We start from the raw sequence: 15064 nt of genomic DNA, 5'->3' as shown, positions 1-15064 counted from the left end.
GAGACTCTCTGGGCTCCACTGTCAGCTGCCAGCTGCATGCACAGTTCCTCCTTCTCGTCCTCCTTTTTCCGTAGTAGCGCCACCATCTCCCGATGTTCCTTAGACTTTTTGTGATTCTTCATGGTTTCTGCACTTTGGGAGTTTTCATCACAAGCTGGGCAGAACAGGTCATCGTAATATTCGATGTCGTCCAACAGGTCATGGTAATATTCGGTGTCATCTTGAGCTAGGCCAGTGAGAGGGTCTTCTATTTCCTCCATACCCAGCTGGACATTAGCCAGCTTTTGTTCCAAATCCAGACATCTTTCCTGAAGAGACTTCTTCAGGCGTTCAGCTTCATCCAGCTTTTTCTGGGCTTCCTGCAAGTCTTTTACTAATGACGTCATTTGTGATTTCAATACTTCAACTTCATTCGGAGATTGGTTGATCGGACTATTCAATCCCTCTACTGCAGCAGCTGTTTCAACCTTCTGTTGTTCAACATTGACGTGAGTCAGCGTACTTTTGGCATCCAAGGGTTGCTCTGCTGCCATCTTCTCAGTCTGTGTTGCAACCTCAGCTATTTCAATAACTTTTGGGAGCTCCAAACCCCTCTCCTTTGAAGATTTAAACTCCTGTTCAATTTGTTCCCATTTCAGAGTCTTGTCCTTCAGCATATGAAAGAGTTGGCTGACCGTTAACTCTTCTGACCTCATACGTTTCCCAGTAGCTGCAGGGCTGTTTATAACCTTGCCCTGGGGCTCCTTTGCTGTTTCCACTTCGCCATCATCCGCAGCCTCCACCATTCGAATTTCCCCACTTGAATCGTCCGGTGATGCTGCACCCAACTTCAGTAGGAGCTCGGAGTTCATGGCGACCAAATCAGTCTTTTCTGCCTGCAATCCGCTAACAAGCGCTTTCAGTTGCTGAACCTCTTGCTCCACCAGATTAAAGCACGCACCTTCTGAAACCGAATCAGCTTTGATTCGTTTGGCCTCCTTGCCCCGACGGTTTGTGTGCTCCTGCTCCTTTTTCTCCATCAGCTGTTTCTGTTGTCTTTCCAGGTTCTCCCACTCTGCGTCACAGAACTTTTTCATTGCTTTCATCTCTTGTTCGAGACGGCAACTCAATTGTTCTAATTGCTGTTGTAATTTGAAATGGAGTTGCGTTCGAGCCCGGCGTTCCTCAGAATTGTGCATATCTGTAAACTGGACAGACTCAGAATTCTCTGTCAAACTATGTTGTTGTTGTTCAGTGGAATTCTGTTCTGAAACTTTGTTCTCCTCTGAAGCATAAGCATTTATGCACTCCTTCATTTTTCCAACCTTAGTCAGCAAGTCCATTTTAAACTTGTTTTTCGCACCTGGGCTGGTCTTATCGTCATCCGTTTCAGAGTCTGAGCTGATTGTCTTCACCGAGTTCTCACTCATTATTGCTTTTAAATAGTGCCATTCCATGTTTATTTCCCAGATCCACTCCCGTCCCAGAAGTGGTGGACCTCCCTCAGGTAGTACATATAAACACATTCCTTGGTGTTCTTTGCCCCTGTCTCTCACCTTGACTTTTATCTTTCCCATGGGGTATACTTTCTGCCCCGTGTATGTCTGCAATACGATCTTGGTATCTCTCAAGGGTATGTGTGAGAATAGCCGGTTGTAATCCCTTCGATTTATGACTGATAGGGCTGATCCTGTGTCCAATTCCATTTTCACTTGGACTCTGGCTATTTTTAGCATGACCCAGATAGTTTGCAGGTCAGCTTCCTTACTCACATTGTGAATTCTCAGACTACCCAGTTCCTGAACGGTTGGGTCTGAATCTGAATTCTGTTCATCTGAACTCTTCTCAGCCACCTTGTGTACCTTATTGTACTTTTCCTGCGATGACTTTTTTTTGTTGTTGTTGGTCTTCTTTCCTGACCGGCATACCTTAGCTATGTGACCAAGTTTGCCACATTTTCTACATTCCTGGTTTTTAAACCAGCATTGGTTCTGGTCGTGTGTTGCCTTCCCACAACGATAACATTTCGATGTACCCGAAGTAATTTGATCCACACTGAGTACCGCTGCCTTCAGCTGCATTTCCGCTGTGCCTCTCACTGCGGCTTCGTGCGATGCTGCAATAAGGACAGCCTTATCAAGTGTGAGATCGTTCTCTTCTAGCAGACGCTTTTGTGTTCCTTCCTTCGACAACCCGCACACGAACTTGTCTCTCAATGCCTCTGTCAGATTTTCCCCAAACTGGCAGTATTTCGCTAGTCTACGCAGTTCGACCAAGTATTCCGCGTTGCTTTCCTCCTTCTGTTGTGTTCTCGCATAGAATTTGAATCGTTCCGCCAACATCAGTGGTGTGGGGTTCAAACGATCCTTCAGGACAGCAACAATATTAGCGAAAGTCTGATCCGCTGGTTTAGCTGGTGATAGAAGATGCTTCACTAGCCCGTATGTCTTTGCCCCCATTGCGTTTAATAAGGTGAGAGCTTTATCATCATCTGCTATCTTATTGGCCTCACAATATATCTCGATACGTTCTACGTACGTGGCCCAATCTTCCACCTCGGAATCAAAGTTGTTGATGTTACCATGCTTAGGCATCTTCACTATCTCTCACTATCTTTCTGCGAAACAAACACAAAATTTTTCTTTAACTTTTTTTTTCAAAATGGCGGTTTCCCGCGCTTGTCTTCTTCCCCCGCCCACTTTCAAAATGGCGGTTTCCCGCTTCTGTCGTCTTCCCCGCCTACTGGCGGCTTCCCGCGTTTCTTCCCCTGGCGGGAGGGGTAAGCTTTTCCCTCGGGCGACGACCGCTGGCTTTCGGGGTTCGCAGCCTGCGCGTCAGCTTCAGTGCGTTCCTTGTTCCCTTTTCTCGGCAGGGCAACCGGCGCTGGGTACAACCCGTTGACGGCGAACAGTTTCAGCCGCTTGGCTGGATCTCGCTCAGTCTCCCTCGCTCGGGCTCTGTCTCTCCCGCTCGCTCGGGCTCTGTCTCTCCCTCAGCGGCTTCCAATCGCGCCTCCCAGCCCTCTCGCAGTCCGGTGCTTTCCTCCCCGGCTGCGGCTGAGTTCTCCGTGATTTATTTATTTTTATATCTTCCCGCGCCTTACGATCCCGGTCGCAGCGCTTCGTGGCCTCGGTCGCTGCCTGGTCTTTTTCACTCCAATCGCGCCTCCCAGCCCTCTCGCAGTCCGGTGCTTTCCTCCCCGGCTGCGGCTGAGTTCCCCGCGGTTTATTTATTTTTATACCTTCCCGCGCCTTACGATCCCGGTCGCAGCGCCTCGTGGCCTCGGTAGCTGCCCGGCCTTTTTCGCCGGTCGCGGTCTAGCTGTCTCACGACGCCGTTGTGTCTCCCAGCCCGCTTGTACCGCGGCTTCCGTGCTCCACGCTGCCCCAGTCTCAGCGCCTCTGGGCCCGACTTCTGTCCGGCTCCTTTCCCCCGACCGTGGTCGAGTTCACCGCCCTTATCCTCCGTTTATTTTTTTATTTTCCCTTTACTCACAGTCACCGTGGCCGACTTGCTTCTCGTGCTGATCGGCTCACTCACCACCGTGGCAGAAGGGACAATCAGTGCCTGTTACTGATGGAAGGCTTCGTGTCTGAATTCTTCCTTCTTCCTTGCTCTGCAGACTCGAGTTTTCTCTCAGCAGAACGACGAGGGCGGGTGCCTCTTCTCGACGCTCGTTAACTGCTTCGGAAGTATTGTTGCCGCAGGGTAAGATCGAACTCGTCGCCACTGTAAAGTCTGTAGGTATTATGGCGAATTAATACACAGACTACAAGAGTAACTTTAACAGGACTTTACTATTCGAAGGTCAGGGCGAATCTGCCCAATAAATCCTGACACAGCACTTATATACCGGTGTGGTCACTGTCGGTATTACAGTATACAGCAGCCAAGATAAAGTAGTGCCACACCTAAAATAGTTCTCTTAAAGGTGAACGGTTACATACAATAGTTCTCTTAAAGGTAGAACAGTTACATACACTACAATAGAGAGAAACTGTTCCCATTGGTGGAAGGGTCGAGAACCAGAGGACACAGATTTAAGGTGATTGGCAAAAGAACCAAAGGTGACATGAGGAAAAACTTTTTTACACAGCGAGTGGCTATGATCTGGAATGTACTGCCTGAAAGGGTGGTGGAGGCAGATTAAATCATGGCTTTCAAAAGGGAATTGGATAAGTACCTGAAGGAAAAAAAGTTTGTAGGGCTACGGGGAAAGGGCAGGGATTGGGACTAGCTGAAGTGCTCTTGTAGAAAGCTGGCACGGACTCGATGGGCCGAATGGTCTCCTACTGTGCTGTGATGATTCTATGATTCAATGATTCTAAAACGTCCCAAGGCGCTTCACATGAGTGTAATCACACAACATTTGACACCGAGCCACATAAGGAGATATCAGGACAGGTTGGTCAAAGAAGTAGATTTTAAGGGGGGGGGAAGCGGGAGTTAAAGGAGGAGAGAGAGGTGGAGAGGTTTAGGGAGGGAATTCCATAGCTTAGGGCCTAGATGGGCAAAGGCACGGCCACCAATGGTGGAGCGAAGGAAATCGGGGGTGCACAAAAGGCCAGAGTTGGAGGAACGTAACTATAAGCTCTTGCTGTTTTTTTTATATATAAGAAAATAAGGACTACTGACTGACTTGTTTTCTTTATTTTGATTTTCTGTTCATAATCTGTCGGAAAAAGGAAAGCACCAAACAGTACAGAACTAGTAAACTTCGAACAGCTGAAGCAGCACCATTGGTTTCAATAGCAGATAGTTTAAACGCACAGCCTAGTCCTCTGCACATTGTTATCCAGCAACCACGATGCATATTTAATCAGGCTTCATTGTACTTAAATCTTTTGAAGGATTTTCTTATATGTTCTCCTTTTCTCCTGCTTCACTCTCTTATTCATTATGTGTTTAGGATTAAAAACCTGAAGTTGCAGAGGTTAAAGAACATTTTGAAAGAATTCTGAGCAGATGGAATAAAAACAGAAAATGCTGGAAACGCTCAGCACTGTGAAGAGAGAAACAGAGTTGGGCTGGATTTTGCGGGGGTGGGGGGAGGCAGGGTCAGCGGGCATGATTGGTGGTGGGTCGGGTGGGAAAGTGTTTTTTTCCCCAGCAGGTCAGGACCCCGCTGCCACACACCTTTTCCAAATGGCGAGTCTGTCAGCGCTGAGCAGACCCGACACGTAGCAGCAGAGGAGGCAATTAAAATTATTAGTGGCTTGTTTACAGCCACTTATCAATGCTTTTTCCCCAGCTTTTTGGATTTGACAGGTTGCCCACCGGTTTCCCGCTGTGCCTAGACCTCGTCTGTGAAGCTGAGGTGGGAAGTCAGTGGCCATTGATTCAGCTGATGAGTTGACAGCTTCAAATGTCAAATAAAAGCTCCTAGCTGATTGAATAATATTCCCTTAACCACTAGCTTCTCTAAACTGCATTTCCACTACAGATTCAGGGTGCTGTAAGTCTCCATCCAGTCTGACCTCATTACCTCTCCCACCATTGACAGATCGCTTCTGTCATCGCTACTTCACCTGCCATCTATTCCATCAGCATAGGTACCTTTGAAACTCTCTCACCTTGGTCCTCAGAATCCCACTACGATCAGCCCCAACACCAGCAGCATCAGGTACACCAGCAGCACCAACAACAACACCAACACCAACAACCTTCTCCACAATCACCTGATGCTGCACAGGACAGAGGGCATCAGCACCCAAGCACATTGCTGCCTGGGAGGCCAGGGATGGCCTCACCATGGCCAGATTTACTTCACTTGACACTGTACACCCTGGCTGCCACATGATGTGCCAGATTGGCACCACCCCACACCAACACCATAAAACATCCCTACAATGCCCAAGTCATTCCTTTCACGCTCATCACCATTGCGGGGGGTACCGTTATGTCTCACCATTCACTGTAACTCACTAAGCCACTTGCAAAGGTGCACACAAATCTGTCCAAGAATGCAAAGTCTTGAAAATAAAGGTTTCAATGTTTGACACCACATTAACAGAAACTTTACATGAACATTGCATAAAACACCCAAGTGCCTACCCTTGTGTGTTGTTAGTTGGTATGATTGCACTAGGATGAGGGTGAGTGTGAGGGGTGACTAGTGAGATGGGGATGTGATGATGTAGACAGAGAGTGATGGGTGGAGGTGCAAGGTGTGAGTAAAGATGTGCAGGAGTAGGGTAGGGAAGGCAGAGTGATGGGGATGTGATGAGAGGCACAGCTGGATGAGGTTGAGTGTGACTTTGTATTAATGTTTTGTGATCTACTGAGATCATTGAAACGTTTGCAGCACTGAACCCAGGTCCTCCTGACCACACCCCTGCTTGTGGCCTCCTCTGCAATGTGCAACCAGGCTGTGTTGACCTCCTAGTGAGGTCTCTTCCCTTCACAAGCATATGGAGGGAGTCATGGGAGAGCCTGGGTGCAGCGCTTCTCAGTGTTTGCAGCACCTCAGTGCTGTAGAACACTGACAGCACAAACGTCAAAGAAAGTTGGCCATGGTCCCTTTAAGGAAACCGGTTGATGACGCGTCATCAAGTGATGTCACCAGACCCACTTCCTCTAATCGGCCGGCAAACCAGCTGGGCGGGCTTAATAAACCCAATCACGGTAAGTTCATTTCAGAGGCCGGGATGGAGACAGCAGCGGGGCCGCGAACCGCCACCGACATCGCCCGCCACAGACCCGCTGAGGTTCGTAAAATCCAGCCCAACGTTTCAGGTCGATGAGCTTTCATCAGAACTGGTCTGAACTGATATTCGTCAGAAAGGTCATCAACCTGAAACGTTGACTCTGTTTCTCTCTCCACAGATGCTGCCTGACCCGCTGAGCTTTTCGAGCACTTCCTGCTTTTATTTCAGATTTCCAGCGTCCGCAGTATTTGGTTTTGGCTGAGCGGATGACTCTTTTCCTGTGAGGTCTCAGTTGGCTCTGATCGTGGAATGTAGTGTGATGAACCTTGACCTTGACTTTGGGGCAGGGGTGGGCACCAAGACCTCTGAGAGGTTCGGCGTTCACTCTCTGTTCCCATGTTATAAGCGATGTCTGTGACCTGAGTCTCTGTCCTCTCCTTATTCAGATCACGGCGCTAGAGAAGATGATGGCAAATGGGGATATGGCAGGAAGCAAAAACGCCTGTTTTGCACTGAGTTGCCTGGCAACCGACAACGACGGCCACGCCCATATCCTGATGAACCCCATCTTCCCAGAAATATTAAACACCTTGTGCATGTTACTGGAATCCAAAGAGCAAGAGTCAGCTTGGTTTGCTGCCATGTACGTAGTGAATAGAAATCATGTTTAATAAAAACAAATATAAAGGTCTTTTTTAATGTTTAGCATCTTGGTGTTGCTTTAAGATAACGTGCTTCAGTTTTTAGACCTGACTGCAGAAGATTAATGTTGGGTTGATATTGAAGAAACAGTCTGTGCCAATGCAGTCACAGGTCATTGTAATCAGGAAAAGCAATGTGGGGACATTGAATAATTGTTTTAGTGCCCATGCTATTTTGAAGAGTTTTCTATCCTATTAGCTGTTGTACCATGATAGTTAAGTATAACGTTGTAGGAATGGTCAAATTCCTATCTAGAGATTGAGTTCGACGCAGGCAATCAATCGAAAAGGTTTTTAATGTCAAACTAACGAGCTTAAACAGATTGATGCAAGAGAACTATGAATACAGGTCTTAACAGGTCGGAGGCTCCACGAGGACTGCCTGGGCGGTCCCGTGGATGGCGTCATGACGTCATCACGTTTTTCCCGCGTTTGGGTGATCATGTGATTAGCGGCATGACGTCATCGCGTTTACCCGCGCTCTTAAAGGGGCCGCACACTGTACATGCAAACAGTATATACAATGGTACAGATTTAGTCTGTAGCTAACACATCGTTAAAGGGAATTATGTACAGTTGTTCAAAGTCCCTCAGTGGTTCTGCCACAACGTAACCTATTAGCCAGCCAATCACGTTTGGAATCTTTGTGATTTTTAACGTGTCTGTAGACTGTTAGCATACAATAACCTAGAATGGCAATGGTAATGGGGGATCTTGAGGAAACAGAAGCAATATTCCAGCATAGAACACAATGGGGGGAAGTGGGAGGGAGGGTTGTCCCAGTCCCCAGCCCCCATCCTTACCTCCAGCTGAAAGTGGCCGTTTACACTGTTGATTTGGTGGTTGTGCTGATCTCCTGCCAAAGTTACGGCAGGAGATGAAGGCCACACCTGTGAAAATTCAGGGCCAAGTGATGTGGTCATCAAACATCTGCTGTACGAAGAAAGTAATGGTAGCTCACGAAGCAAGTAAACATTCTTCAAGGTTACGGGGATCGGGTGGAATATGTGTCGGTGCAGGCTCGATGGGCCGAAATGGCCTCTATCTGCACTGTGGGGTTTCTATGATTTCTATGATTCGGCGGGACTGACTCAGTACTTGGCTGTTGCGTGAGGAATGGTGTTTCAATACTGTTTCTGTACTTTACAGGACACTAAAAGTGTTAGGCAGTCATCCAAAAGGGGTTGTGAAACTGAGAGAGCACCCGAAAATATCAGCCCTCTTAAAGGTAAGCGATGGCTAAGGAATGGTCAGACTACATAGACTGACATAACGCTCCTAGAGCTGAAACATGAGCATGAGAACAATAGTGAGAAATTCCACACTTTACTTATAGTGACATGGTCAAGTACCAAAAGTCAGTGATTGAGGAATTCTGATACATTTTTCAGTTTTCCCTCCAACTGAGCTGTTGATGAAATTTAAATTGAGAACATTCTTTTAGTAAAGGCAATGGAGGTAATGTTTAACTAAAGCTTGATCAAATGAGAACAGGCAGCCGTTACAGACTCCAAGCAAAAGCAGTTAATACTGAGCTGATGAACTCCTTTTCTTAAAGATAAATGGGGGAATATTAAACTTTCCGCTTTCACTGGCAGGTCTAATGGTCCAGTGCAAAAGTGAGCTTGGATAATCTCAACCCGATTGTGAATGAGTGTGGTTCCACAACATGGAACTGTCCAGTAATCGACATGGGATCGGCACTGTGTGGTAATCTGGAGCAGAGAGGCCAGAGCATAAAACACGTGAGGACAAGGGAAAATTCCACATCAGGGCACCAAAGGTACAGTCCCCTCACCCGCCTGGGCACTTGTCCAACAGTTTGAATATGCATCGGATGTAAGGGTAGACGAGCCTGCTCAAGGAACTATAAGCAGTAGTTACGCTTCGAGGGTATTTAGCTTCTAACTCCTTTTGTTCTCATGGTCCATGTAGCAACTGTGGCTAAGAGAGTAGGTGGGCAATGCACTCGCAGTCCTTCCTTAATACCTCTCTGAACAGCTCACCTATGCAAATGAGGTCACCTTACTGCATCATTACATCAGTCCTACCTACTATCTCTTTTACATTAAAACTGATACGTGAGTCACCACATTCCATTTCCAAATACACTGTAAACGCCTGTGTCAACTCTCCCTTTTGGGATTTCTCATTTGAAGTGTCCACATTTCCCGGTAATACGTGTATGTTGGTGATTTCAATATTAAATGTCACATAACGTGAGCCACTTAAACAATAGCTGATATTTTACACTGGTGGTTTGAGTCTGCAAGTAGTTTCACATCCTAACCACCAGGTGGCCCAGCACCAATGTGCTCACTCAAACCCCATGTCTGAGTGTGAGCTAATATGCAAGACGTTTTTAGAATCGTTATTATTGTGCTTAATCCAATTACTTTAAATCCCAGTGTTTTCTACTCTGAACAGACCCGGAGTGATTCAAAAACTTTTATGCTTCTCACCAGGCCCTGAGTCCTGGCTCAGTCACACTCCAAAGTTGCATATCTGCAGGTCCTTCTGCGATAATTAGATCTATCATGCTTGAACGCTCCCCCCTTCCCACACGAGCCTGCTTAGCTTCATTTATTGTTCTGATCAAAATGTTGTATACCACTCCCATGGGCCTGCTTCTGACTTGTTACTCGGCAAGAGAATGGTGCTTGCTCTTTGACCCCCACCCTCCCACGAGAGATGTCACTGGCCCCTCCCCTGCTTGCTGAGATGTTTGGCATCCCTCTCCACTCCCCTCCCCCAATGCTGAGACTGCCGACTATTACCCTCTCCTTTCCGCCCCCCCCCCGACCCACCTCGCCCCCACCTCCAGCTGAGATGTTTTGCCCCTCCCCAAGAATGTTTCCTGGCACTGACCCTTGCTCAGATATATCGCTCCCACCCTCCACCCCACTGGATTCTGAGGGAGTGCTGCACTGTTGGAGGTGCCGTCTTTCCGGATGAGACATAAAACCCTGTCTGCTCTCTCAGGTGGACGTAAAAGATCTCATGGCACTATTTCGAAGAGCAGCAAGGGAGTTATCCCCGGTGTCCTGGCCAATATTTATCCCTCAATCAACATAACAAAAACAGATTATCTGGTCATTATCACATTGCGGGAGCTTGCTGTGCACAAATTGGCTGCCACGTTTCCCACATTGCAACAGTGCCTCCACTTCAAAAGTACTTCATTGGCTGTAAAGCGCCTTGAGACACCCTGTGGTCATGAAAGACGCTATAGAAATGCAAATCTTTCTTTCTTTTTTCCGACATTGCCCATCATCGATCTTCTTCCCTCGCCCTTCCCCTGCTGGGATACCCTAAACACACACTTAGAATATTTCCTAGCCTTGCCCCCTCCCGCTCCCCTCCGAATGGAGATTATTTGCTGGCTACACCATCACCACCCCCCACCCATACTGGGATTGTTTTCCAGCCTTTCTTTTCCACCCCAACCACCAAGACAGTTTCCCAACTTTTTCTCCCATGTCACCTCCCATAACTCTTCCCCTCCCACTTTCTCCACCCCTCTCATCCTCACACTTCCCTGCCTGACTTAACATGTTGCACATGGTCTTGACTGACCGTCTGCAAGGCCAGAGGTGATTGACTAATCTATTTTTTTCCTTTTCCTTTATAATAAATGTTCCACTTATGGTTGCCCCCGGTATCCACCCAGACACATTCTTGGCAACAAAGCTGCTGTATAACGTTCAGAATGTATTGGGGTGGTGAAGTGGTGCAGCACACGGGAGTAGCAATACATAGAGACACAAAGGGGTCGATTTTCATCTGGGCCTATTTTCGGGCCAAAGGATTGGCAGGTATTGGTCCTTCGGCCTCATCTACATACTTGGGGTGAGCTGCCAGTGCCTGTCGCACCTCCCTAGGCAGCTCGCCCGACAGGACAAGCTCATTTCGGGCCTTGATGGCTGTGGCCCTCGGGTAGGCCTGCAGTGAGGTGGGGGGCTGTGGTTGTCGTGGGCTATGGGGGGGTTGGAGTGGGCTATGGGAGGGTTGGAGTGGGCTACGGGGGGGTTGGAGTGGGCTACGGGGGGGTTGGAGTGGGCTATGGAGGGTTGGAGTGGGCCATGGGGGGGTTGGAGTGGGCCATGGGGGGTTGGAGTGGGCCATGGGGGGTTGGAGTGGGCCATGGGGGGTTGGAGTGGGCCATGGGGGGTTGGAGTGGGCTATGGGGGGTTGGAGTGGGCTATGGGGGGTTGGAGTGGGCTATGGGGGGTTGGGGTGGGCTATGGGGGGGTTGAAGTGGGCTATGGGGGGTTGGAGTGGGCTATGGGGGTTGGAGTGGGCTATGGGGGATTGGAGTGGGCTATGGGGGATTGGAGTGGGCTATGGGGGGTTGGAGTGGGCTATGGCGGGGTTGGAGTGGGCTATGGGGGTTGGAGTGGGCTACGGGGGGTTGGAGTGGGCTATGAGGGTTGGAGTGTGCTATGGGGGGTTGGAGTGGGCTATGGGGGGTTGGAGTGGGCTATAGGGGATTGGAGTGGGCTATGGGGGATTGGAGTGGGCTATGGGGGATTGGAGTGGGCTATGGGGGATTGGAGTGAGCTATGGGGGGTTGGAGTGGGCTATGGGGGGTTGGAGTGGGCTATGGCGGGGTTGGAGTGGGCTATGGGGGTTGGAGTGGGCTACGGGGGATTGGAGTGGGCTACGGGGGGTTGGAGTGGGCTATGGGGGGTTGGAGTGGGCTATGGAGGGTTGGAGTGGGCTATGGGGGGTTGGAGTGGGCAATGGGGGGTTGGAGTGGGCTATGGGGGGTTGGAGTGGGCTATGGGGTGATTGGAGTGGGCTATAGGGGATTGGAGTGGGCTATGGGGGATTGGAGTGGGCTATGGGGGATTGGAGTGGGCTATGGGGGATTGGAGTGGGCTATGGGGGATTGGAGTGGGCTATGGGGGATTGGAGTGGGCTATGGGGGGGTTGGAGTGGGCTATGGGGGGATTGGAGTGGGCTATGAGGGGTTTGGAGTGGGCTATGAGGGGGTTGGAGTGGGCTATGGGGGGTTGGAGTGGGCTATGGGGGGGTTGGAGTGGGCTATGGGGGGATTGGAGTGGGCTATGGGGGGTTGGAGTGGGCTATGGGGTTTGGAGTGGGCTGTGGGGGGTTGGAGTGGGCTATGGGGGGATTGGAGTGGGCTATGGGGGGTTGGAGTGGGCTATGGGGGGTTGGAGTGTGCTATGGGGGATTGGAGTGGGCTATGGGAGGTTGGAGTGAGCTATGGGGGGGTTGGAGTGGGCTATGGGGGATTGGAGTGGGCTATGGGGGGTTGGAGTGGGCTATGGGGGGTTGGAGTGGGCTATGGGGGGTTGGAGTGGGCTATGGGGGGTTGGAGTGAGCTATGGGGGGGGGGTTGGAGTGGGCTATGGGGGTGTTGAAGTGGGCTATCAGTGTTGGAGTGTGCTGCCGTGGGATAGAAGCAGGCTACAGGGTGGGTGGTGGTTTAGGAGCAGACTGTTGTGGGGCAGGGTCATAGGAACAGGCTACGGGGTGGGGGGTGGATTGGAGTGGGCTATGGGGGATTGGAGTGGGCTATGGGGGATTGGAGTGGGCTATGGGGGATTGGAGTGGGCTATGGGGGGTTGGAGTGTGCTATGGGGGATTGGAGTGGGCTATGGGAGGTTGGAGTGAGCTATGGGGGGGTTGGAGTGGGCTATGGGGGGGTTGGAGCGGGCTATGGGGTTTGGAGTGGGCTATGGGGGGTTGGAGTGGGCTATGGGGGGATTGGAGTGGGCTATGGGGGGTTGGAGTGGGCTATGGGGGGTTGGAGTGTGCTATGGGGGATTGGAGTGCGCTATGGGAGGCTGGAGTGAGCTATGGGGGGGTTGGAGTGGGCCATGGGGGGTTGGAGTGGGCCATGGGGGGTTGGAGTGGGCTATGGGGGGTTGGAGTGGGCTATGGGGGGTTGGAGTGGGCTATGGGGGGTTGGAGTGGGCTATGGGGGGATTGGAGTGGGCTATGAGGCTTGGAGTGTGCTATGGGGGATTGGAGTGGGCTATGGGGGGTTGGAGTGGGCTATGGGGGTTTGGAGTGGGCTATCGGGGGTTGGAGTGGGCTATGGGGGGTTGGAGTGGGCTATGAGGGGGTTGGAGTGGGCTATGGGGGGTTGGAGTGGGCTATGGGGGGTTGGAGTGGGCTATGGGGGGATTGGAGTGGGCTATGAGGGGGTTGGAGTGGGCTATGAGGGGGTTGGAGTGGGCTATGGGGGGTTGGAGTGGGCTATGGGGGGTTGGAGTGGGCTATGGGGGGTTGGAGTGTGCTATGGGGGATTGGAGTGGGCTATGGGAGGTTGGAGTGAGCTATGGGGGGATTGGAGTGGGCTATGGGAGGTTGGAGTGAGCTATGGGGGGGTTGGAGTGGGCTATGGGGGATTGGAGTGGGCTATGGGGGATTGGAGTGGGCTATGGTGGGTTGGAGTGGGCTATGGGGGGTTGGAGTGGGCTATGGGGGTGTTGAAGTGGGCTATCAGTGTTGGAGTGTGCTGCCGTGGGATAGAAGCAGGCTACAGGGTGGGTGGTGGTTTTGGAGCAGACTGTTGTGGGGCGGGGTCATAGGAACAGGCTACGGGGTGGGGGGGGGTGTGGTTGGAGCAGACTATGGGGGAGTAGGAGCAGGCTATGGGGAAGTGAGTAGGCGTTGCAGCCAGCTACCCTGCTCCTTCTGGCTCCACAGAGAGTTTTTTTTTTAGAAAAAAGAATTTCTAAAAACGTTCCTCAATTTGGCAGCCGCAGAGGCCTCTGAAGAATTCTGAGTTGGACGGGCGCTACTCCAAAATGTTGGCACTCAGATTCAGTAACGCACTGATCTGAGATCCGCCTCGCTGTGGCAGAGAGGCTACACATCTTAAACTCTTTCAGATAGGATAACGTATTAAGGGGGGGGCGGGGGCGGAGAAGAGGGCAAGATCAGATGGGCCAACTTAGCACCAGGCTACTCTCAATGATTCCAGATAAACACCACAGAGTGACCACGGGGTGGCCGGGGAACAAGCCTCCAACACCACTGTTGTACCACAATAGGTGTGTGACTCTGGAGAACTTGGAGAGAGGCCGAATTAGACGGAAAGGAGGATCACATACACTGGTCAGAGTACGCAAACATTAAAATGTCAGTGATATATTGGCCAGCTTTCTATTTCTATTACCGTGTGAACAGGATAGACTCACTGTAAAGTTGTGTTATTACTGGATGTGGTGCCGAGATGCTGCTGCAAATCATGCTGTCATGATGGGAATCAACCAAACTCATTGTCAGTGAGATAGCTGACATTGATGTTCGGTTTACTCCTGGCGCTCAAACGCGCAGCCTTCAAGCTATGAGGTGACCAGGGTAACCCTGGCATTATCCAATAGTCACACAGTCCTGGGAGTTATGATGCACACTGAGACCTGATTTTAGTTCTACCCAAACTGAACAGACCGTGGCCTGCTCTCCCACTGCTGGCAAGGATCTGCTGGAGGAAGTGGACTTCACCTTGAGAAAGCTGCAGCCTCTCTCCAAGCCTTCTCCTCCACGTGTAGACGTTCTGAATACCAATTCAATCCGAATTACCTGGAGTAATCTTGTACTTGACAGCGGACTGGAGGTGACATACAGGTGAGAAGATACTTCACGGTTGAGCAAGATACGATAGCAATAACCTTTTCTAGAATTAGTTCGGGATCGATTTAGACATTGGAGCACACGTGTGATTGAAAGACCAGTTTACTGTTCACTTTTTTTGTAGCT

General features: G+C 50.3%; 1 protein-coding gene across 1 annotated transcript in view; it reads left to right on the top strand.

Moving 5' to 3' along the window:
- LOC147101849 (uncharacterized) overlaps nucleotides 1–15064 on the top strand; it is a 136387-nt gene that overhangs the window by 111077 nt on the left and 10246 nt on the right. The window contains exons 5-7 of the mRNA XM_085965844.1: nucleotides 7073–7269; nucleotides 8477–8555; nucleotides 14754–14932. Coding sequence (XP_085821970.1) covers nucleotides 7073–7269; nucleotides 8477–8555; nucleotides 14754–14932 — 455 coding nt within the window. The remainder of the gene's footprint in view (nucleotides 1–7072; nucleotides 7270–8476; nucleotides 8556–14753; nucleotides 14933–15064) is intronic.

The sequence above is a fragment of the Somniosus microcephalus genome, chromosome 23 (assembly GCF_052327205.1).
Source record: "Somniosus microcephalus isolate GS21.2 chromosome 23, FLI_Smic_1.0, whole genome shotgun sequence".
NCBI classification, from domain to species: Eukaryota; Metazoa; Chordata; class Chondrichthyes; order Squaliformes; family Somniosidae; genus Somniosus; species Somniosus microcephalus.
Note: the sequence above shows the minus strand (reverse complement) of the source record. Positions and strands in the feature narration are given on the sequence as shown.